At 47.3% G+C, this 22043-nt stretch overlaps 1 protein-coding gene across 1 annotated transcript; it reads left to right on the top strand.

The window, feature by feature from the left end:
• Positions 1-294: 294 nt before the first annotated feature.
• Ppp1r3f (protein phosphatase 1 regulatory subunit 3F) lies at positions 295-17085 on the top strand. The gene is made up of 4 exons (XM_005352770.2): positions 295-1329; positions 10110-10162; positions 10481-10560; positions 13619-17085. Exons 1-4 carry the CDS (start codon positions 329-331, stop codon positions 14879-14881), a joined length of 2397 nt encoding a protein of 798 aa, XP_005352827.1. The 5' UTR covers positions 295-328; the 3' UTR covers positions 14882-17085.
• The last annotated feature ends 4958 nt before the right edge of the window (positions 17086-22043 follow it).

The raw sequence follows: 22043 nt of genomic DNA, 5'->3' as shown, positions 1-22043 counted from the left end.
GTGCCACACTTCTGCCAGCTACGTTTAGGTCCCGCATTAACCCGACTCCGGCCTTTCCATTGATTCGGCGACATCCCGCCTCCCACACCGCCCACGCTCGGGCGTCCTCATTGGCCGCTAGCTTCTCCTGCTCAGCAGTCTCTGTCTACGTCACCCCTTCATGGCTGTCCATTGGCTGTTGGCTGTACCTGTCTTCATCTCACCGCCTATGCTCCGCTGGAGCCCCACCCCCTCGCCCTGGACTTCCCATTGGCTGCCCGCCTTTTCAGGCCCTGCCCCCGCCGGTCCCACCGCCGGTGCCGTCGGTGCCGCCGCCGCCGCCGCCGATATGGCGCGCACGGCCCCTGTGGAGCCACCGCTGCGGCATCCCGCGCCCCCGTCGCCGGCTGCGGGAGAGCCCCGCGCCTCGGTTGAGGCGGCGGTGGCCCCGCGGAGGGTGCTGTTCGCTGACGAGGCCCTGGGGCTGCCTCTGGCGCAGCTACGCCGCTACCGGCCGTGGGGCGGGCCCGGGGCGGGCAAGATGGCGGCGGCGACCGGGCAAGATGGCGGCAGCGGCGGGGCTGATGAGGACGATGATGGCGAGGATGGGGATGAAGGGGAGGAGGAAGAGGAGGCTTGCCCCGATCCCTCGCCGCTGTGCCCCGTTCCCGCTGGCGGGGGGTTTTACCTGGTGCCCACATTTTCGTTGCCGCCCGCGCTGGGCCGTCTGGAGCGGTTGGGGCGTGTGATGGTGGAGCTGGAGGCGCTACTGCCGCCTCCTGGAGCGGTCCCCGGGGGTTCCGGGGTGTGGGTGCCTGGGGGGCGCCCGCCGGTGGTGCGCGGGTTGGTGCGCGTGCTGAACCGCTCCTTCGAGAAGGCGGTGCACGTGCGGGCTTCGCACGACGGCTGGGCTTCCTTCTGCGACCACCCAGCGCGCTATGTCCCACGCAGCCCGCCTGGGGCAGGAGTGGGAGGAACAGGAGCAGGAGATCCCCTCCTGGATCCGGGTCTAGGCCTGGGCCCTGGCCAGATGTCTGCCTCCTCGCCCGACGACGGTGGCCGCACTGACCGTTTTGCCTTCCAGCTGCCCTTTGCTGAGGGCGCGGGTGATGGGGCGCGCCTCGACTTCGTGGTGCGCTATGAGACCCCCGAGGGCACTTTCTGGGCCAACAACCATGGCCGCAACTACACTGTCCTGCTTCGGATCGCACCCGCTCCCACACCCACTGATGCCGAAGGGCTGCCCCAGCAGCAGCAGCTGCAGCAGCTGGAGCCACAGCCTGAGTCCCAGGGTCCTGTGGAGGCTGAGGCCAGGCAGCTGAAGAGCTGCATGAAGCCGGTGAGGCGCAGGTAATGTCTGCCAGCGCCACCTCCGCCAACACAGGGCTGGATGTAGAATGGAGGACAAGCATCCCATTCCAGGAGGCCCCCCACCCCCCAGGCCTGCTCTTCAGGACAGGGAGGAGGGTGCATTTGATCAAAGAGTAGGGGAGGCCAAACATGTGCTAGGCACTGTTTTAAGTACTGGGGTATCATCCATTATTGAGTTCCACTGTAAAGCCCTGAACAAGACAGACACCTTCCCTGCCCTCAACCATCGTGCTAGGCTCCTGTGGGAAACAGTATGAAAAAGCAAACAAGTAGATAAGATAAATAGGGCTAAGGTTAGTGCTGAGAAGAAAAAAGTAGAGTTAAGGCTCTGGAGAGGGAGTGGCTGCTGTAGACGCGTTGAGTGAGTTCTTGTGCTCAGTCCCAGACGGTGATAAAGAAGAGTTATGGAAGAGAGAATTCATAGAGAGTGGAACAGGTAGGACTTTACCGAGGAGGTGGCATGGAGCAGTGACATACATGGAAGGAAGACGTAGGCAGTGGGAACAGCAAGTTCAACCGTCCTGAGGTGGTTATGAGTTTGGTATGAATGACAGCCGGTGTGCTGGAGTGGAGAAGCATGTGGTTTGATGGTGCGGACTAAGGGTCTCCCAGTGTGGGGTGTGGAATCTGATTCCTATCTGACATGGCAGGAAGTCAGTTACAGAGGTGGGGAAACTGGTTGAGGAAGTGGTGGTACTTGGCTTTTTAGTTTCAACCATTTCTGGCCTTGAAGTCTATGCAAGCTTCTTTTTTTTTTTTTAACTGTTCCTCTGGTAGTCTGAGGCCTCCTGTGGAGGTGAGGGGCTGAGGCCATAATCTCAAATGGAATCATTAGCTTTGGCAGAGACAGAAGCTAATGAGAAGACTTGAAGCTCATGTCTTTTTTTTTTTTTTTTTTTTTGCATACCTCCCATAAGCTTCAGGGGCTGGGAGAAAGGACCATTTCTAACCCAGGAGACTGATAGAATGCTTCTCTAGGTCTTCTTAACCAGGGCTCTAAGTTTTTCAAGGACAGCAGCTAGGCCTGATTCTCTGTGGTCATGTAGGTGAGGTGACTCCTTGGGTCAGTTAGTTCTCCTAGAAATGTATGCGTTTTCCTTCTCTGAGGACCGAAAATGGATATGGGAATGGGAGGTTGCTCTTTTGGCCATTGGAAGCTGCATGATGTGTTGTGGGATCGACTGGTTGTGGTCAGGGGCTTGTTGTGAATGGTTCTGAAAGGTTTAGCTCTTAGCTGATGGACCTTGAAGGGTTGAGAACTTGGATTCTGCCGTAAGGTTACCTGGGTTCAAAACTTAGGCCTGCCCCTTTCTCGTGTTGTGACCTTAGCCAATTCTTAACTGCATTGTGTGGAGGTAACTAAGTATGTCCTCATCTGTAAAATACGTAATTACGGCACGTACTACACAGGGTGAGTAAAAGCATTCAGGGTCTAGCCTAGTTCCAAGTCGTGCCAGAGCGGTGTTAATTAGCATTAATATTTAGATACTAAGATTCTATGGATTCCCTTCCTGAACTCAGCTTTGTTGTATGGTCTCTTCTCAGTTCTTCACTTCTCAGAGAGGGATGGTATTGACACTGTGTGGTTGAACTTGGATGGGCAAGGTAACTGAGGCATAACTGTAGCTGTGAAAGGAATGGTGGTCAGCGTTTACTGGTCGCTGGTAAGAGTGGTAGGTCCATTGTCCTCAGAAGGCCAGCTGAATGTGCTGATTGTTGTAGGTGCTATACTGAGTCCTAGTTGACAGGGAGCTGGGGAGCTCAGGGAGATGATCCAGCTTCCTTAAAGCCACTCCGCTAGTAAATGGTGAGCGCAGGGAGGAAATGTTGAGGCCGATAGTTTAAAAGCAAATTCTGGATTTCATGGGTGGTGTTTTTAGGTCTTCATCTTTTCCCCTGTACCTGTTTTGTGTGCTTGATATTTTATTGAGGTATACCCACATGGATGGTACTGATCTTGAGTGCATGGCTCAGAAGATTGACACGTATGTTCGCACTTCTATCACCACCACCCAGACTGAGAGACTGAGCTGTTCCAGTGCCCCCAGAATCGCCTTCATTTCAATCACTTCTCATCCTAGTTGGCAGTTATGGGAGCCCTGTCTGTAAGATACAACAGTTTGGGTATTGAAGTTTGGTCATTTTCAAGAGTGTGAAAGGAAGGGAACAGACAAATCAAAACCTTGCTAGGCCAAGGTGGGTGGAGAGGGTGTTTTTCTTTTAAAATACATGGGTGGTTTTAAGGAGAAATTGAAGTAGTTCATTTAGACAATTGTTTTGGTAGCTGGCCCCATGCTTGTGGTTCCCAACGTGACTTGAGATATTATTTTAAGTGGGCAGATGGCTTTTTGATAGCTTCTTTATCTTTTGATCTCAGCTCTTGCAAAGGGGAGGCTGGTGTGCACTGCAAGATCAGCGATAAGGTTTTCTTTGTAGGTCGGTGGCTTTCTTGGCAAGTACATTTCAACTTATTGTTGTAAGGCCTTTGTGCTGCTGCTGATTTGGAGTGCTGTTGAAGAACAGCTACCCCCTGTGATCTAGCCCTCTGGGGAAATGGTGGTGGACCTCAGGGGATACCCTTTTCTTATCTGTGGGAGGCCTGCTGTAGAGGGCTTCAGAAATGTTGGCTGTGGCCCACTGTGTAGCTGGGCCATGACAGGTGGGGTCAGTGGAGATGTTTGGCAGCCATGAGGATATAGTCAAGAGGCTCAGGCATGCTTTCCCTGGGTTGCAGGACCAGGTTTTCAGTACCCATTAGGTTTAGAGATAATCCAACAGCAAGCATTTTTTTGTAGGGCCTGTTATGTGCTGAGCACAGGTCTAGGAAGAAGCAAAGAAGACCCAGACTGGATCTAAGATACCCAAGGGCTTGTACTATAGCCAGGTGGTGAGGCAGGGTTAAGCCTTACCAAGTGACACATGGCTGCGCTCCTATTCTTTGCTAGGTATTTTGCTGAATATTTTTGTATAGTCTCATTCTTGACTGCTTTCTGTGGGCTAGACTGCTTTAATCCCTCTTAACTGCGTGAGTAAATAGCATTGGAGTCCTCGGTGCTAGGACTGGTAACGGATGGAGGCCTTCTGGTCTGTCTTGGCTTTATACTCTGAGGAGATGTCCTATTCCTCTTCAAAATAAAGATCAACTAAAGTCTGACGGCCCTTACCCCCCTCTCCGTTCTCCAGCTTGCCTTCTGCTGTCATGTAGTCTTGCATTATACTGTTTTCCTGAGCTCTTGTCACCACGTTCCTTCTGTCACTCCTCTTGCTTCGGGTCTTTGCTCATACTGTTTGCTTCCCTGAGAATGTGTGTCCTGTACCCGTCAAATTCTCCTCGTGTAGACCCCTCAGTTCTAAGAGGGGTTCCTCAGGGCAGCCTGTCCACCCCTAGCCTCCCTAAATTCCTAGTTTTATTCGTATCACTGATCAGCACGGGCAGGTCAAGTTAGAGAATGCCCCAGAGCCTAATGGGAGCCTTACCCCTAGTTCAGGAGTGCCTTCCACCCTGCCTGGTAATCTTGTACGTTCTCTGATCCACCCTCAGCTCCTCTTTCATGGCACCTCTCACTTATCTTTACCTTCAGACTCGGCCTTTTGCTTGCCCAAACATAATAGATATACCGTGAGAATGGAACTCCCTATCACTCAGAGCCCCCACCTCTGAACACCAACACCCCTCCCATTGTCCCCGTTTTAGGCTAGTCCCTGTTCTTTGCCCCAGAGCTTCAGTTTTTGCCGTTTGCTCCAGAATCTGAGATCGTAAGCCTCATTTCTGTCCTGTTAACTCTTTCCCTGTCCCTCTCACCCGGTCTTCTCTGCTGACTTATCCTCAGGCCAGAGCCTCTGTCTTAGCCAACCACCTTGCCCTCTGCTCTGGTCAGTACCTGATGGTCACCCTTGTCCCTTTACCCAAAAGTCACCAGCGCTTGCTTCCTCTGCTTGCTCACCTCACATGTTTAGTAGTCCCTGGATTTGGGCAAACTGAGATGGCTTTGTGGCTTTCATTCATTCTTGAAATGGCTGACTAGTCCTACTTCGGTTTCCTCTGTCCCTGGCCTCGGGACCACCACACTCTGCTAGTTTTCCTCAGAAATCTCTGGCCCTTCTCTTTCTCCTCGTTCTTTCAGCTTCACTTACCAACTTGATGTCTTCACTTGACTGAATCCTTAGCTTTCTCATGCTCAACTGTCTCCCACACACTGCTCCCAAACAACCTCTTATTTCCTGACCACACATGCCCCTCATTTGTTTTCTAAGCATCCTTAACCCCTTGCTGATTCTAGTGTGTGCCAGGGCCTAGTGTTCTAGCATGCTCCTTCCTTTTCTAGGGGCTCTGACTTCAGTCTGGAGCGAGACCTTTAGTAGGGGTTATTGTGTGACTGCACTGCTAGACTGTAAGCTCCGTGAGGGGTAGGGACATGCTCTGCATTGGTGACCACTGTATTCTCACGGGCCTGCCATGATGCATGGCACTTAGTAGGTGCTCAATAAATATTTGTTGAAATAATGAGTTTGAGTATTTTTTCAAATGTCTCCACATCAAATTCTAAATTTCATAGTTGGGTTTGCTCACCAGTGTGTCTCCTGTCACTAGCCCTGATGCACAGCAACGCCTCAGAGGTTTTTAAGTGTCCCTGTGACTGAATGGATAGCTGAGTCATAGCTGAGCCGACAGCCTGAGGGACATGAATTGAAACAGGGTGGGCTAGGAATCATCTGAGTTGTCTGGAGAGAGGATTTCATGCGAAAGTGATGTCCCTTTGTTCTACAGAAAACTGCTAGGGCATCGTGGTTAAGGCTGTGGGCTGGAGGCTGCACACGGGAGTGACAGAGCAGGGGTCTGGGACTGTGTAGTAGCCCTCAGTTTGGAACTGCAGAGCTAGGCTAGCAGAGAGGTCCTCTAGCTGGGCAGAGCTGGACAAGTTGCTTTTCTCTTACGAGTCTCAGTTTCTTTGAGTGGGAATTCAGAAGGAATTAGTTGTAAGCACTTTATCGGTGCTTTTCATGCTCCCCCAGTCTATTCAACAACTTGGTAAAATATTGCCAACCTCTCTTTTAGATGAGAAGACTGAGGTTCAGGCAGTTAGGTCTGTGCCCCAGGTCACACAGCTGGCATGTAGTAGAGCTGGGATTATTCAACATTGCATTTTCTGGCCATTTATTGAGATGCAAAATCAGTTTGCTAGCTTCCAACAAACATTGGAAGTGGTGTAGGAACTAGCACAGTACATAATGCCGTGCAGTAGAGGTAAGTATCGTTTTGAAGGACAACTGTTTCAGTTCTCAGTGTGTCTGTATTTACTCGTGTAGATGTGCTGGGTTAGGAGGAAAAATGGTTTTCTCACCCTGAGCTGTGAGCATAGAAGTGTCAGTGAGATAAAAGAAGCCCAAGGTATGGTAAGTTGCTCCACAGTGCACGAGACCTAGAGTTGGGGCTGATACTTGCTGAAGGCAAGACAGTGTTCTACTTAACTTGGTGGCTTTCACAGCCTCCTCACCCCACCCCCTGCCCCACCCCAAAGCACGTGGCTTAGGGTAACTAGAATTCCAGGTATCTCGGAGCAACTTTGTGAAGCCATTTCCCCCCACCCCAGACAGCATCATCAGGTTGTCTCCATGGGAGCCGGGCTCTGCGGTGTTTCCCTTTGGGGTTCAGCACATGACCCACTTTGAAACTTGGAGAGCTGGGCGTGCTCACACAGGACCCAGAGGACAGTGGTGGCAGCCATAGGACCGAGGCTACTTTACACTTCTCTTTGGGATTTGTGAGCCCTCATTTGCTCATTCATTCATTCTCCCTGGCAATCTTTCTATTATTCTGCCTTGGCTGGCCTGGCCTGGGGCCATTGCTACCACTTTCTGAAGTCAAGCAGCCATTGAGTTTCTTAGTGGCAGGAAGGATTTTTCACCCCCAATAGAGTAGTCCATTCTAGAGAAGATGGACCTGACTAATGTTCACAGACACTCAGATAAGGCATGCCAAGACATCCCCGGCAGCGTGCGTCCTGGCCCACTGTGTACTCGCGGCCCTTGAGAGGATGCCACATGGCATTTGTGGGACGGGTGCCAAAAGAGCAGGTTTTATTCTTGAAAGTTAAAAGGTACATTGCAGGTACAGTTTTGTTCTTAATCGGCCTCCCCATTTTTCTAAGAACTGTTACTGCTCTGTGAGTCAGGGTGCACTTACACCTTCCCTTCCTTTCCTCATTTTGATTGCACTCACAGCTGCCTCCAAAATGGTTACCGTGAAAGACCGTGCAAACACACCACACGCACGCACGCACGCACGCACGCACGTATACCCTGCCTACTGTGAGACAGTGTCTTCAAGTGGGGCCGTTTCTGAATGTTATCAGTATGGAGTGTAGTTAGTGGCTGGAGACACAGTTCCTTCAATCTTAGTTTCTACATTTGGGAGAAAGAGAGGTTGCTGTTTTGAAAGAAGGCTTTTCAATCGACTTTGATGTAGTAACAAAAAGGCCCACAGTGGAGGAGGTGAGGCGCAATGGCCCCTGACTCCCCTGACTCTTTCTTTTCTTCCCAACTCTTTGAGGCTGGGAAAACAACTTGCTTGCTTCTGCTGACTTGGCGGCTCTTGGTTTGGGCTGTATTTGGAAGGCCTTAGCACTGGAAGAAGTGTGGTGGCTGAAGAACTTCTTTTTAAATTTATTTTTCTTCATCTGCCTAGAAGTCTCTTCTGCTAGTGGCTGCTGCTTGTGTCTCTTTTCACGCACATGTATACTTAACCCGAAGCTTCCGTCGTCGTGCATGTCAGGATTAAGCCAGATTACAGGATGCTTGTGTAGAGCTGGCCTGGGAGGAAGAGCTGCCTTTTGTCCAGTTGGGGGGGGGGTTGTGAAGGATTTTACTTTAGAAGACCTCAGTAAGATGATCTAAGAGCAAAAAACGAAGGCAAGTGTTTCTGCCAGGCAGAAGTCATGGAGCTGTAGTCCCAAAGGCCTGGATTTTAGACCCACTGAATAGACTGGCTCAGGACTAAGTAGTTTTTCCTGAATCTTCTCATCTGTATTATGTGGAAGTTTCTGGCTGGGCTCCCAGAGTCGCTTGCCAAGGCTCTCTACTATTCAGACAAAAACACCTCTGCTGGGATCCACGAGTCCTAGACTCCAGAGAAGGACTAAGTACCCCTTCCAATGATTCTAGCCTCTAGGCCCTTGTATTAGTTAAAGCTCCTTCCTCCACTGTGCTGAGAACAGGTTCCTGTAACTGCTCTCTGGAGTCTAGCCATGCATGCCGTGGAACTGGACAAGTAATGGAATTGTGGGTGATGGGCAGCTGAAAAACAATCCCCTTGAGAGGGAGGGAGGGAGGGAGGGAGGGAGGGCATCTACTTGTCTGTTATTATTGCTTCTTCCCTCTGTTTCTAGATAGGGCTGGAGGCTGGGTTGGGTACAATCACAGTCTCTTATCCAAACAGCATGAGCTTTGTTAACTCTGGGTTTTGATCCTGCCCGTGGAATCTTGAGTTTAGCCTCTGCTTTATTATCCACAAGGGGGGCTAGCAGAACTACCCACTTCAAAGAATTTATATGTTGTTGGCTTGCAGTTACCATGATTATTAAATCGGTGCATGCGTTACATGTACCCCATTGGCTAACACCAGAGTACTGTGCCCAGACCTGCTAGTGGCATTCTGTTTCTGTGGAGATAATTTTGGTGAGTGAGGCATTTGATTAGGTATTTTCTCAGTTGCAACCTTTTTCAAAAGCGTCAGCAGCTCCCTCTTAGCTCTTAGGAAGAAAGAGTTGATCGTTTCAGTTCTCTGAATCCTGTCATCATTGCTCTTGTAATCATTGTTTCCTTCATTTGTCTTATTTGTGAACATCTGAGACTCCCATGTAGGAATATAACAGTGATTGCGCCATGATTAAGTCCTGCTCCTGGTAGGATCTGGCTGACATACTTGGCCTAGGCCTCTCAAGGATCTTACTTGGCTGCCAGAGGAGCAGTTAGACCAATAGATTTCTCCCATTGATTTAGCTACTGCTCTGTGCCAGGCCAGATATCTGGCTTTTGAGTCTTACTCTGGAGTTCCCTATGTTCCCTATGTTGTATACAAGGAGGCAATGGGTCCTGCCAGACTGGTATGGGGACCAAGGAGGGGTGGAGAGGGGGACACAGGCCTTTCGGGCTCCCTTCCCATTCCTGTTCTCCCTTTGCCTTCCTTCTTCGCCTCTGCTGCTTCCTGTGTCCCCCAGTCTTTTCTGCCTGCCCTTCCCTTAAAAATAGCTTCTGTGATAGCCAGGAGCAAACCCTAAAGAAACGATTCCCAACTGCCCATTGATATTTGGTTTGTAACAATAAAATAAAGGAAACAAGCTAGCTACTCAGTAGGAAGGGAATGGCTACATAGATAATGGTAAGGCCATTTGATAGGAGCATAAAGCTGCCATTTTTCAATGTTTGCGAAAGTCGATAATGATGTTTCTCACTGTTTAATGGACAAAGCCAGCTGTGAAAGCATGTTCGCAGAATCTAAATGGTTTCAGGGAATGTCTGGAATGAAAATTTCCAAATAGTAACAGTGCTTGCCTCTGGCTCACGTGATTGTTTTGTTCCAGGCATCCTTATGTTTTTCTGTATTTTGTAAAATTTCTACAGTGAGTGTATAGGACTCTTACGGTCAAGGGATTAAAAAGTAGCAGAAGAGAAAATAGCTGTTAGGTGAGGATGAGTCACCACAGAGGCACAGAAAGTGCCCAGAGGTGGCAGATTTATGTGCTGTCTCATCTGCCCTATAGGCCTCTTGAGGAGGAGCTGAGGATGAAGAGCATGGAGGACAATACCCTTGGGGGTAAGCATCTGCCAGGCTTTGGGAGTTCTGGCCCATTTTCATACCGTAACTATTTTTCATGGTGCTGGGGGTGGAACCCAGGGTCCGTGTGCGCTAGGCAAATGCTCTGCTACGGAGCTATGTCACCTAACCTTTCTAGTGGCCTTTTACTATTTCTTTCCTCCTTGTTTCTTTCTATAAAAAAAGAAAAGGTCACCTTCCTTGGACTGCCACACAAACGTTCCAGTGCAAACTTCCAGTTGGTTTCCTAGATGAACAGGATGAGGCTGCTTGTATATCTGTCTTGCTTCAACCTTGTCCTTCTCTTTTCTCTGGCAGAACATCCTGATGCTCAAGAGTCACTGGGTCCCCTGGTGGCCCCCACCCCTCTCCGTCCATGGCCCCAGATGACACTTCAGGTAAGCAGGTCCTTTTAACCTCGGTTTGAATAGCCTGATAGATAGCTCCCAGTGTGACTACAACTGGACCCAGTGGTAGAGCTTACAAGCTCTTTTCCATCCTAGAGGTGGAGTTGGAGGTGGGAGTGAGATCACAAATCCCAGAATTTGATGAGGGTAAGCGAAGGCCGGAATTATTCATTGGGTTTAATTGTTAACTAGCAAACAGTTAGGGAATACTTGTTCCATATTATAGACACTGAAAACTTAACACAAATGACATCCTTAAGGGGATTACATGATTGGGCAGAGACATAATGAAATAATAAATTACATACATTGTATTTGAGATGAAGATGACTGCTTAGGGAAAATGGAGGGAGGGAGAGCAAGAGGGGGGAATGAAAGGGGGAAAGGAGGAGGGAGGGGCCTGAGAAACGAGGCTTGAGTGAAATTTAAAGGTGAGAGAATGAGCCTCATGACAAACCGAGAGAAGAACCTTCCAGGCAAGTGCCAAGTTCCTAAGGTGTGCTTCTACTCTTGTATGCTAGAAATAAGACTGAGCCAGCCAGAGGTGGCACAGCCTCTAATCCCAGCAATCGGGAGGCAGAGGCTGGTGAATCTGAGTTCAAGGCCAGCCTGGTCTACAGAGTAACTTCCAGGACAGCCAGGACTACACAGAGAAATCCTGTCTTGAACAAACAAACAAGCAAGGCAAAGCAAAGCAAGAAGACTATTGTGAACGTAGAATGAAGTGGGGGTCAAAGTGGAGTGAGGTCAGGGAGGTGGCAGCGGACAGACTGGGTGGGGCACGGGAGGCAAGGTGAGGATTTAGGCATTTTCACTCTCAGTGAGGAGACAAGGGAGGGTCATGAGCAGAGGAGGAATGCGGTCTGCTGTGAGACCCTGTTGGAGGAGGATGAGAAGCAGGGATACCAGGGAAGAGGAAACTGGTGAACCATGATGCTGTTGGCAGGGGAGGAGGAGACATTTAAAATGTGCGTGTTTTAACTTTTGTTTATAAAACTTTTAAAGTAAAAGTATATATAGAAGTAAAGAGCCTAGTATAACGAACACTCATCACCCAGCTTCAACACATACTGGCATGTGCCCATTCCTACTTTATAGCATAATAATAATAAAAATAATGATTTAGTAAATGCAACTTAATAAAACACTAAAGTAAATAAGATTAATGAGTTAATGAAAATAGAGTAAGAGGGTTATGGTTAACAAGATGGCTCAGTAGGTAAGGGCATGTGCCACCAAGCCTGAAAGTCTGAGTATGATTCCCAGGACCCACACCATAGAAGGAGAGAACGAACTCCTACAAGTTGTCCTTTGACCGTGACACACACACTGTGGCATGCACACACCTGTGCACATACACAAATACACACACACAATAAATAAATAGCCGGGTGGTGGTGGCACACGCCTTTAATCCCAGCACTCGGGAGGCAGAGGCAGGAGGATCTCTGTGAGTTCGAGGCCAGCCTGGTCTACAGAGTGAGTTCCAGGACAGTCAGGGCTGTTACACAGAGAAACTCTGCCTCGTAAAACCAAAATAAATACATGTAATTTTAAAAATTTTAAATGGAATAAGAAATGTGGTGGGTAAAAAGGAGGTTGGGGAAGGAAAGGGAATGGGAAGAGAAGAGGAAGTGGAAACTGTGGTTGGTACATAAAATAAAGTTTAAAGATTTAATAAAAAAGAAAAGAAATGTGTTTCCACCTGAATGTAATCAGTCAAACCCAGACTGCATAGAACTCTACATGACAAACAGGCTTTAGTAAACAAATTGCAATGAATAAACTTTGGGATATTAAAAAGTAAAGACACCTATTGAGAGGAAACATAATGTATCAGCTGGGCAGTTTAATCTCAGCACTCAGGAGGCAGAGGTTGGCGGATCTCCAAGTTCAAGGCCAACCTGGTCTACTGAGTGAGTTCCAGGACAGCCAGGGCTACATAGAGAAACCCTGTTTCAAAAAAAAAAAAAAGAATAGGAAAAAATAAAGAAATAAGGAAGAAAGAAAAGAGAGAAAATAGAAAAGAAATTGAAGAAGAAATACTATTTATCACTTTGTTTGGGTCCTGGGAATACGCATAAGAAAATTGGATCACTAACCCAATCATTAATGATATGAAGGAACACTGTTAATTTTCAGAGGTATGATCATGGTACAATCATTGGGGTTTGTTTTGTTTTACAGTTATTTTTCTGAGAAACAAACTACAGAATTCACAAATTGAATAGTATCTGAATTTTTTCCAAAATCATTTTCTAGGAAATGGGAAGGGTTCCTTTCAGTGGGGAACCATGTCTGGAGATTCAGATGGGGTTCAGCGGGACTGTTGCTACTAGACTGAGCATTGTTTTAAAAGACAATTAGGAAGTAAATATTAACGTTTTATTACATTCATGTGTGTGTGTGTACAACTTGTAGGGATTGGCTCTTTCCTTTCCAACACAGGGGCCCTGGGGATCAAACTCAGGTTATCATATTTGGCAGCAAATGCTGTTACCCATCCTAAAATTGAAATTTTGAAATGTCTGCCCTGGCAATGCTGAAGCATGCACAGGCATCCCATATATGGTTGTTCTGTTGAACTTGTCCATGTTGGGTTTCATGGTCTAAGTTGATGAGGACGACTGACCAGGTCTCTTCCTCAAGAGGGCGTCAGATCTCATTACAGATGGCTGTGACCCAACCATGTGGTTGCTGGGAATTGAACTCAGGACCTTTGGAAGAGCAGGCAGTGCTCTTAACCACTAAGCAATCCTACCAACTCATAAATAAATATTTTTAAAAGAGAAAACCCTTCATGAATTCATTTGCTCCTGACAGTCATTCACTGAGTACGGATACCCAGTGAATCACTTCACACTATCACTGCAAGAAGAGGTCTCTGTGCACTTGCTCGAACACGATCAAGTCTTTGGCAGCTAGAGAATCACAGGGGGTTCTTGGGCATCTTTTTGCCTGGAAAACTCTAGGGACTGGGTGTGGGGTGTTACCAGTTCTTACTGTCTCTTCCATTCCCATTCTCTCCCTGTGCACATACTGTGAACAGGTTTCTGAAGCTACAGTGACCAGAAACCCTCAAGCAGAAGGCGACATCCCCAGAAGCAACCCACCTGTGGCTTTTACAGAGGTCCTCCAGACACCAGCCATCAGGATTCCTCCATCTACCCGTGGCCTGGGTGGCCCTCCCAGGGACCAGGCCTCAGGGCCAGATGCAAGCGATAGAATCACTGGGCCCTTCCTGGAACCCAGTCAGCACCAGGTGGAGGCCACGTGGGAAAGCGGAGGGGGTCGAAAGGCCGCCACGATGGGGGCTGTGACAGATGAGCCCGCTCGGGGTCTGGAGATTGTGAGTGGGTTGGAGGAGCTGCTTGGTGAAGACACCATTGACCAGGAGTTGGAGCAGCTCTACCTGTCTCACCTGAGCCGCTTGCGGGCTGCTGTGGCAGCAGGGGGTGGCGGGGAGGGCTCTACAGATGGAGGGACGTCCCCCAGCCATTCCCTGGGCATACTCACGGACCGTGACCTGATCTTGAAGTGGCCTGGCCCCGAGAGGGCCCTGAACAGTGCCCTGGCCGAGGAGATCACGCTGCACTATGCGCGCTTGGGGTGTGGCGTGGAGCTCATCAAGGACACTGAGGACCCTGATGATGAGGGGGAGGGCGAAGAGGGCCTCTCCATCACTCCCTCTAGCCCCGACGGAGACAGCCCTAAGGAATCACCTCCAGAAATCCTCTCTGGGGCGCGCTCTGTGGGAGATGTGTGGCTCCCATGGGCTGGGGGCTCCAGATGTGACAGCCCTGTGATTCTGGGAACACAGGGACAGTTTACTGAGAATCCAGAGAAAGGGGTGGGCAAGGATGTCAACTCTTTGCGTATGAATAGGCCCATAGTTGGGGTGGTCAGATCCCCAGGGGAGGCTGGGACAGAAGCCCGGATGGAGGTTCCTACTGGGTGGACAGGCAGCTTGCTATCTATTTCTGATAATGAGCCTGCTGCCCCAGCTCTGCCAGAGCAGCACGCTGCTCTTCTTAGTCCCCCAGGGACTGAAGTTTGTCCTTCCAGTGTAGCCAACCGTCATGTGACCTCCCAGGATGAAGAGGGTGGAAGCCTAAACCCTGAGTCCCCAGAGAGGTCTCCCATGCCAGCTGCCCCTGCAGAATGTATGTGTGGCTTGGCTCCTCAGCTTTGGGGGCCCTTGACTCAAACTCTGGGTGTCCTGGCTGGGCTAGTTGTGGTTCCTGTGGCTTTGAACAGTGGTATGTCCCTTCTGGTGCTTGTGTTGTGCCTCTCTCTGGCCTGGTTCTCGTAGGGACTGCCTGTAGGATCAGTGACAGCAGATTTCCTCCTCTTCGGGGTCTGGAGATTTGTAGTCCCTCTGTCACCCCAAGGAGGTGAAATGTAGCCTGTGTAGTGAGGGACTTGGGTCCTTTGGTTTTGAGAGTGCTTGACTGGAGAGAGGCCTTCCCAGCTCTGAGCTCTCTGTAGTCAGCGCCAGGCTTCCAGCAGTAGAGCTTGTGCAGTGGAAGGAATGGCAGATCGTGTGAGAAATTTTAGAATGAACCAGGCATGCCCCCCCACCCCCGAGCCTGTATTTATTTTTGTATAATTCTCTGGATGAGGGAGAGTGGTCATGAGCTGGTCTTGGGGCACAATTACCCAGAGATATATTTATTAACAGCCAATCTGTGCAACCTGCTGGAGCTTTATTTTTAATTTAATTTATATAGAGTACCTATTATTATTATATGCCACAATAGAGCTCTATGAGAAATGATGTGTCTTGCTGTGCTGGTCTCCTGTTTGGGCCCGAGTGTGTAGGGTGGTCACATTCTGGGGAATTAGCATGGTCCATGGTGGGAGTGGAGATGGCCTCCTCAATGTGTTCTTGAGGATCTGTATCTCTTTGCCTTGTGGTCCTAATATATGTGGTCCTTTGGTCGTGCATATCTTGTCTGTGGGAGCCTGTGTCTGTGTATATGGGCGGTTGTGGTGGGAGCCAAGAAGAAGAGTATTGACCACATGAAGTTTTGGTGTTAGTCACATGTCTGCAGTGGTGACTGTGGTCATCTGTAAATGTGGAGACATGGATTAGCCACAAGGTTTTGAGGTTACTGAAAAATAAAAGTTTTTGACACCAGCAGGGAGACCCCTCAAGCCCCCAAATGGGGAAGGCCCCAGAAAGGAATTAATGTACTGTGAAAAATTTGTATCAGATTTGCTGTCCACAGACATTGCATTCCTGCTCCAAACAGGAAACTAAGAAGCTTTAATAGAAAGGTTAGATACATTTATTGCATGCAAATAAAAACTCTTGGCACAGCAAAATAAAACACAATATATTTATTTACTTCCCTTTACAGCAAACCTTTTAAAAGTGATAATTGTTTTGGTGATTTATTTATTTATTTAGCAGGGTCTCAGACTGGCTGGGAGCTCACTGTTCTGCTGATGCAGCCTCCTAGCAGTGAGGTTACAGATGTGTGTCAGCATATACGCCTAGTGGTACAACAAAACTTTTTAAAAGAATTATTTTAACAGCTTTCTCCATTCTTTTGTATTCCGCCAATACCCCTATGTCTTTCTGAAACAGCCCCAATCTGTATTTTTTCCCCAGCAATTTAAAAAGTGGCACTGCTGTTATAGCAATAGTTACGCCCCAGATATTTCTCTATTCTTTTCTATTCTGCTAACACCCCATGCCTTTCTCAAATAGCCCCAAACTGTATTTTTTCCCCAGCAATTTAAAAATTGCTGCTGCTGTTCCAGCAACAGTTAAGTCCCAGATCTCATCTTACATAGATTCCCGGCAGCATCTGACTGTTGTTATCTTTATTCCCAGCCTTTTCTTCACTTAGTTTCCAGGATGCCACACGCTCCTAGTTTTCCCACTACCCACTGGCTAGTCTAGAATAGTGCCCATCAAGTATGTCTGCCTAGGAAATGACCATTGAAGGAACAGACATGTATATAAAGAAATACAGACAACTGTGGTTACAGTTTCAGCTTAGCTACGCAAGTAGTGACTGACTGAGCATCTCTGCTCTGTGGACACCAAGTGAAGATCTCGCAGTCCTGTGGTGGCCAGAGGTACAGATAAGAAGTCTCTGAGCAGTGTGCTCAGTGCACTAACAGTGTTAAGTATTATGGGCTGGAAATCTTGGAGGATTTGATATCTGGCCTGAGTTCCCCAAAGTGAGGATGAGTCTGGCAGAGTGAAGGGGAGAAGAGGAGCAGTCAGAAGGAATAGCCTTGTGGCATGAAAGCAAAAAACAGCTAGTGAGAAATTCAACACACCTGGGCTTCAAGCATTATTATTTTTTATACATCTTCTCTGTAGCCCAACTTGGTCTTGAATAATGATCCCCCTGCTTCAGCCTCCTGGGTGTTGAGTCTACAGCATTAATTACCATGTCTGACCTCAAGAAGGTATTTTGACTTCTCAAATACCAATGTCTGTGTCTTACTGATGGTTTCTATTGCTGCAACGAAGCAGCATGACGACAAACAACTTGCGGAGGAAAGGATTTATTTCAGCTTACAGTTCCACAGTATAGTCCATCACTGAGGAAAGTCAGGAACTCAGATAGGGCAGGCGCCTGGAGGCAGGAGCTGATGCAGAGGCCTCAGAGCAGTGCTGCTTACTGCCTTGCTCCCCATGGCTTGCTCAGCCTGCTTTTTTATAGAACCTCGAACCACCAGCCTAGTGATGGAACCACCCACAATGGGCTGGGTCCTCTCCCATCAATCACTAATTAATAAAATGCCTTACAGCTGGAGCATATGGAGGCCTTTTCTCAGCTGATGCCCCCTCCTTTCAGATGACTCTAGTTTGTATGTCAAGTTGGCATATCACCAGCAGTCACAGTCCATATATCTATGAGTTTCTTTTGATGTAATTTTGTTTTTTGAGACTAGCTCTTGCTTTGTAGTCCCAGGCTGGTCTTGATCTGTCCATCCTTCTGCCTCAGCCTTCCAGGTACTAGGATTGCATGCCTGACTTTGATTTGATAATTTTATGATTGTTTGAAAGTGTTCCTTATGCCAAAATGTTTGGAAAAAAGACAAATTACTATCAATGTATAATTTATGAAATGTGTCCCCAAAAGGAACAGAAAACTTTAAGTAGTTCTATAACCATTGAAGAAACAGAAGTTTTCCTGCACAGAAACTCTGGGCCCAGATGGTTTTGCTATTTTAAAACCCAAGTAACAAATAACTCCACTTTTCCAACAGTAATTCCGTGGTGTAGAAAAGGAGTACACGCTCAGATCATCTAATGGGGCTGATAGAATCGTAATATTTTAAGAATCTGATGAACTGAAAATGAATAGCAACAAACCATCTCATGAATATAGACAAAAATATTCTAAATCAAATGCTTGCTAAGTCCAATATATTTTTTAAAAAGTCTAAAGTGAGCAAATTGAGCCTGGCATGGTGATATATGCTTCAATCCCCAGCTTTCTGAAGGTTGAAGCAGGAGGATTGCAACTTTGAGGCCAGCCTCTGCTACAGAATGTGTTCAAGACCAGTCTTGGCTATAGAGCAAAACACTGTCTCAAAAAACTTGGAGAAAAAAAAGAGAAAGACCAAGTTGGATTTATTTCTAATATATCATGTATTTTAATATTTGAAATAACACATATTAAAGGAGGAAAACCACAGGAACTGGAGGTATGGCTCAGCAGCTAAGAGCACATGGTGCTCTTTCAGAAGACCCGGGTTCAACCCCCAGCACACATCTGCTGGCTCACAACCATCTGTAAATACTAGTCCTAGGGGATCCAATCCTCTTCTGGCCTTCGCCAGGCACACAAATTGTGCACATTCAGGCAAACACCTATACACAAAATAAAAAAAGAAAAGTTACAATTGTGTCAATATTTAGAGAGAGATAAAATTCAACATTTATTTATGATTTTTTTCAAATCTTAGCAAAACTGCCAAATGAATTTTCTTGGCAGAAAGCTTATCTAGAAAAATTTTCAATGGACTGCATACTTCGGCTGAAATGTCGAATAGAATCTGGCACTGGAGCTGCAGTAAGGCTACTGCTGTCATTTATAGTCAACATTGTACTCAAGGACCAACACAATGAGGCATGAACAAAACACATGTAGGGGCCAGCGAGATGGCTCAGTGGTTAAAGGTACTTGCTACCAAGCCTCATGACCTGAGTTCAATCCCTGAGGTCCACATGGTATAATGAGAGATCTCCACACACATGCTGTGAGACATGGCCCCCATAAACAAACGTTTAACAGTTTATGAAGAAGAAAATATTTAAATGTTGGAAACAAGGAAGAGAATTATCATTATTTGTAGGTTATACCATTATGTATGCGGAAAAGCCAAAATAGTCTGCGAAAGAGTTTAGGATGACTGATTAATGGAGAAAAATTTCTGTATACAAAATTATTTAAAAGTCTTTTTGACTTGGGCTGGGACTGTAGTTCAGTGGTAGAATGCTTAACAGGTGCGAACCCCAGTCCCATCACAAAGACCAGAAAGATAGGGTTTTATAGTCAGACAACACAAAAAATTTTAATAAACAATTCATAAACAGCTTAGAACTTAGCAACTGAGGGCAATATCTTTTTGGAAAAATTACAAAACCTAATTGAAGAATTTGAAAGACTGAAATAGATTCACATATTCATTGGAAGAATCAGGATGGTAATGCCGTCATGGCCCTCCGACCAGTGGTCCTCAACCTTCCTAAATGCTGCAACTTTTTTTTTTTTTTTTTTTGGTTTTTCGAGACAGGGTTTCTCTGTGGCTTTGGAGCTTGTCCTGGAACTAACTCTGTAGACCAAGCTGGTCTCGAACTCACAGAGATCCGCCTGCCTCTGCCTCCCGAGTGCTGGGATTAAAGGCGTGCGCCCGACTCTTAACTAAGTTCCTTGTGTTGTGCTGACTCCCAGCCAGAACGTTATTTTGTTGTTACTTCATAACTGTAACTGTGCTACTGTTATGATGCACATATAATTGTAATGCAAATATACAATACACAGGATAGCTGCTATGTGATCCCTGTGAATGGGCTGAGCAACAGGTTGAGAACCACTGCTCCAAACTCTTTTGTAAATTCAATGTAAACCCATTTGTGGGTGCATTGTTTTTTTTTCGAGACAAGGTTTCTCTGTGTAGCTTTGGAATCTGTTCTGGAACTCACTCCGTAGACCAGGCTGGCCTCCAACTCACAGAGATCCGCCTGCCTCTGCCTCCTGAGTGCTGGGATTAAAGGGATGCACCACCACCATCTGGCGACAAATTAATTCTTCAATGTGTATGGAATGAGACATAAAGGTACATTAATCCAGGTGGTGCAATGTCGTTCAAGCCTAGGTAAATAGGTGGTCTCAGATAACACTCACATGTAGACATAGAATCAGTGATCAAGAAAAGATTCTAGACAAGTAGGGGAACAGTGAAACTTTTAATGAATGGAACAATTGGGTGTCTACTTTGGAAGAAATGAATTTTGATCCCTAGATCATAAATAAAAACTCTCTGTGAATTAAAACATAAATATGCAAAGGAAAAGCAAATCACTTTATAATATGACCCAAAGTTGTTCTTTGAGGTGTTGGGGGTCAAGTTTTTCATTCTGTGCAAAGATAAGCACTCTAACCCAGCTATACCTAACCCTCAGCCATGAAAAGCGTTTGTATGCTCAGAATAGAGAAATTTTCTGCCAACAAGACACAAAGAGCACTAACCATAAATGAAAACTGTAAAACATTAAATGCCATCAGGAATGCCTACTGACCAAGGGATACAAGTGACATTTTGGGAGAAGCCAATGGAAGCATGTCTAACTGATGAAGGGCTTAATCCTAGAATGTGTTGAAAACTACAAAGAGAAAACCCAGGGCCCAAACAGGTATATTAATGACTTGTGACATCCACAAAATGGAATATTGTGCAACGAGAAGGAAAGATCTCCCGCTGCCTGACCTGGGCCAATCACACGGCTGTGATGTTGAGCAAAAAGAGCCAAATATATATTAATACATTATGTGAACCATTTAATCAAAGTTCGTGAAAAAGTAAAACTAATGCATTACCACGTGAAAAGAAATGTAAAGAAAGGTGAGGGGGTGATTACAAAGTCACTGTGCACTCCCTCTGTGGGAGGGAGGGGTATGGCTAGGAAGGAGCCGTCCCTCATTCAATATCGTTCACTTCGGCTGTGACTCATGGGTGTACAGCTTGTTTAGAGGCTGAGGAGATGACACAGTAGTTAAGAGTACTTGCTGCTCTTTCAGAGGGCCTGAGTTCAGTTCCATCAAACTGAGTAGCATCTCCATCAAACAGCTGACAAACCATCTCTGACTCCAGCTCCAGGGGATCTGATGTCTCTGGCCTCTGCGGGCACCTGCACTCATGCATGCATGAGACACATGAACATACAAACACACATACACACCTACACATAATTAAAACATTGTAGATCTTAAAATGTACATTTGTATTTTAGAGTCTCAGGCAACAAAACGAATCGAGCCAAACTTCGGTGAGGAGAGGGAGTAGCACAAGGCTCCCAGCAATCCCAGGGGACCTGCAGCCTTCTGAAGCCCCCCCTGGGTTCAGTCTCTCGCCTTCTTTCCTGGCTGCCCCAGGAGCTTCCTCATCTCTGTTTGGGTAGGTGATGCCATGAGGAATTAGCCTGTATCCTGAAATGGTTGTGAAGCAGGGCTTCCTATCTCCCAGGCCACGGGTGACACATGCTCATCTTGTCCTCGGATGATGAAGTTCATGTCCTCTTGGGCTTCATTACTCCCATCATTAACCAGGACATCCAAAAGCCTGGTAGGACTAGAAGAGAATTATAAGTTCTCTCAGAGCCTCAGTTCTTCATTCCTAAGAAGGATTTGGTACCCACTGGACTGGGTGATTGCACCCTCTGGGGGACGCTTATAACACGACCTTCCTCAGACCCACATTCATTTAGTGGATGCAGTGTTTGATACAGCATAACAGGATGGGCAAGGGCAGGGGCTAGAAAGACAGGGTCCTGGACTGAGTCTTCCCAGCCATCGCCTAATGGATCCGTTCTTTCTGCCCCCCTTGGCTTATCTGTTGTCAGGGAGTAACTCAAACGGTTCTCTGAAGCTGAAAGGAGACAAGTCTGTCAGTCACTGACTTATGTTTTTATTTCCGTGATAAAACACCATGACCAGAGCAACTTATAGAAGGAAAGGGTTCTGTTGGGATTACATTTCCAGAGGGCTAAGAGTCCGTCATGGTCAGACAGCATGGCAGCAAGCAGCAGTGGGCGTGCTGGCTGGAGCAGCAGCTGAGAGCTCACACCTCAAACCTCACACAGGAAGCAGAGAGAGCGGAACTTGAAATGACATAAGTCTTTTTTTTTTTCAAGACAAGGTTTCTTTGTAGCTTTGGAGCCTGTTCTGGAACTAGCTCTTGTAGACCAGGCTGGCCTCGAACTCACAGAGATCTACCTGCCT

The sequence above is a fragment of the Microtus ochrogaster genome, chromosome 10 (assembly GCF_000317375.1).
Source record: "Microtus ochrogaster isolate Prairie Vole_2 chromosome 10, MicOch1.0, whole genome shotgun sequence".
NCBI lineage: Eukaryota > Metazoa > Chordata > Mammalia > Rodentia > Cricetidae > Microtus > Microtus ochrogaster.
The sequence above is the reverse complement of the archived record's forward strand: the minus strand, read 5'-3'. Positions and strand labels throughout refer to the sequence as shown.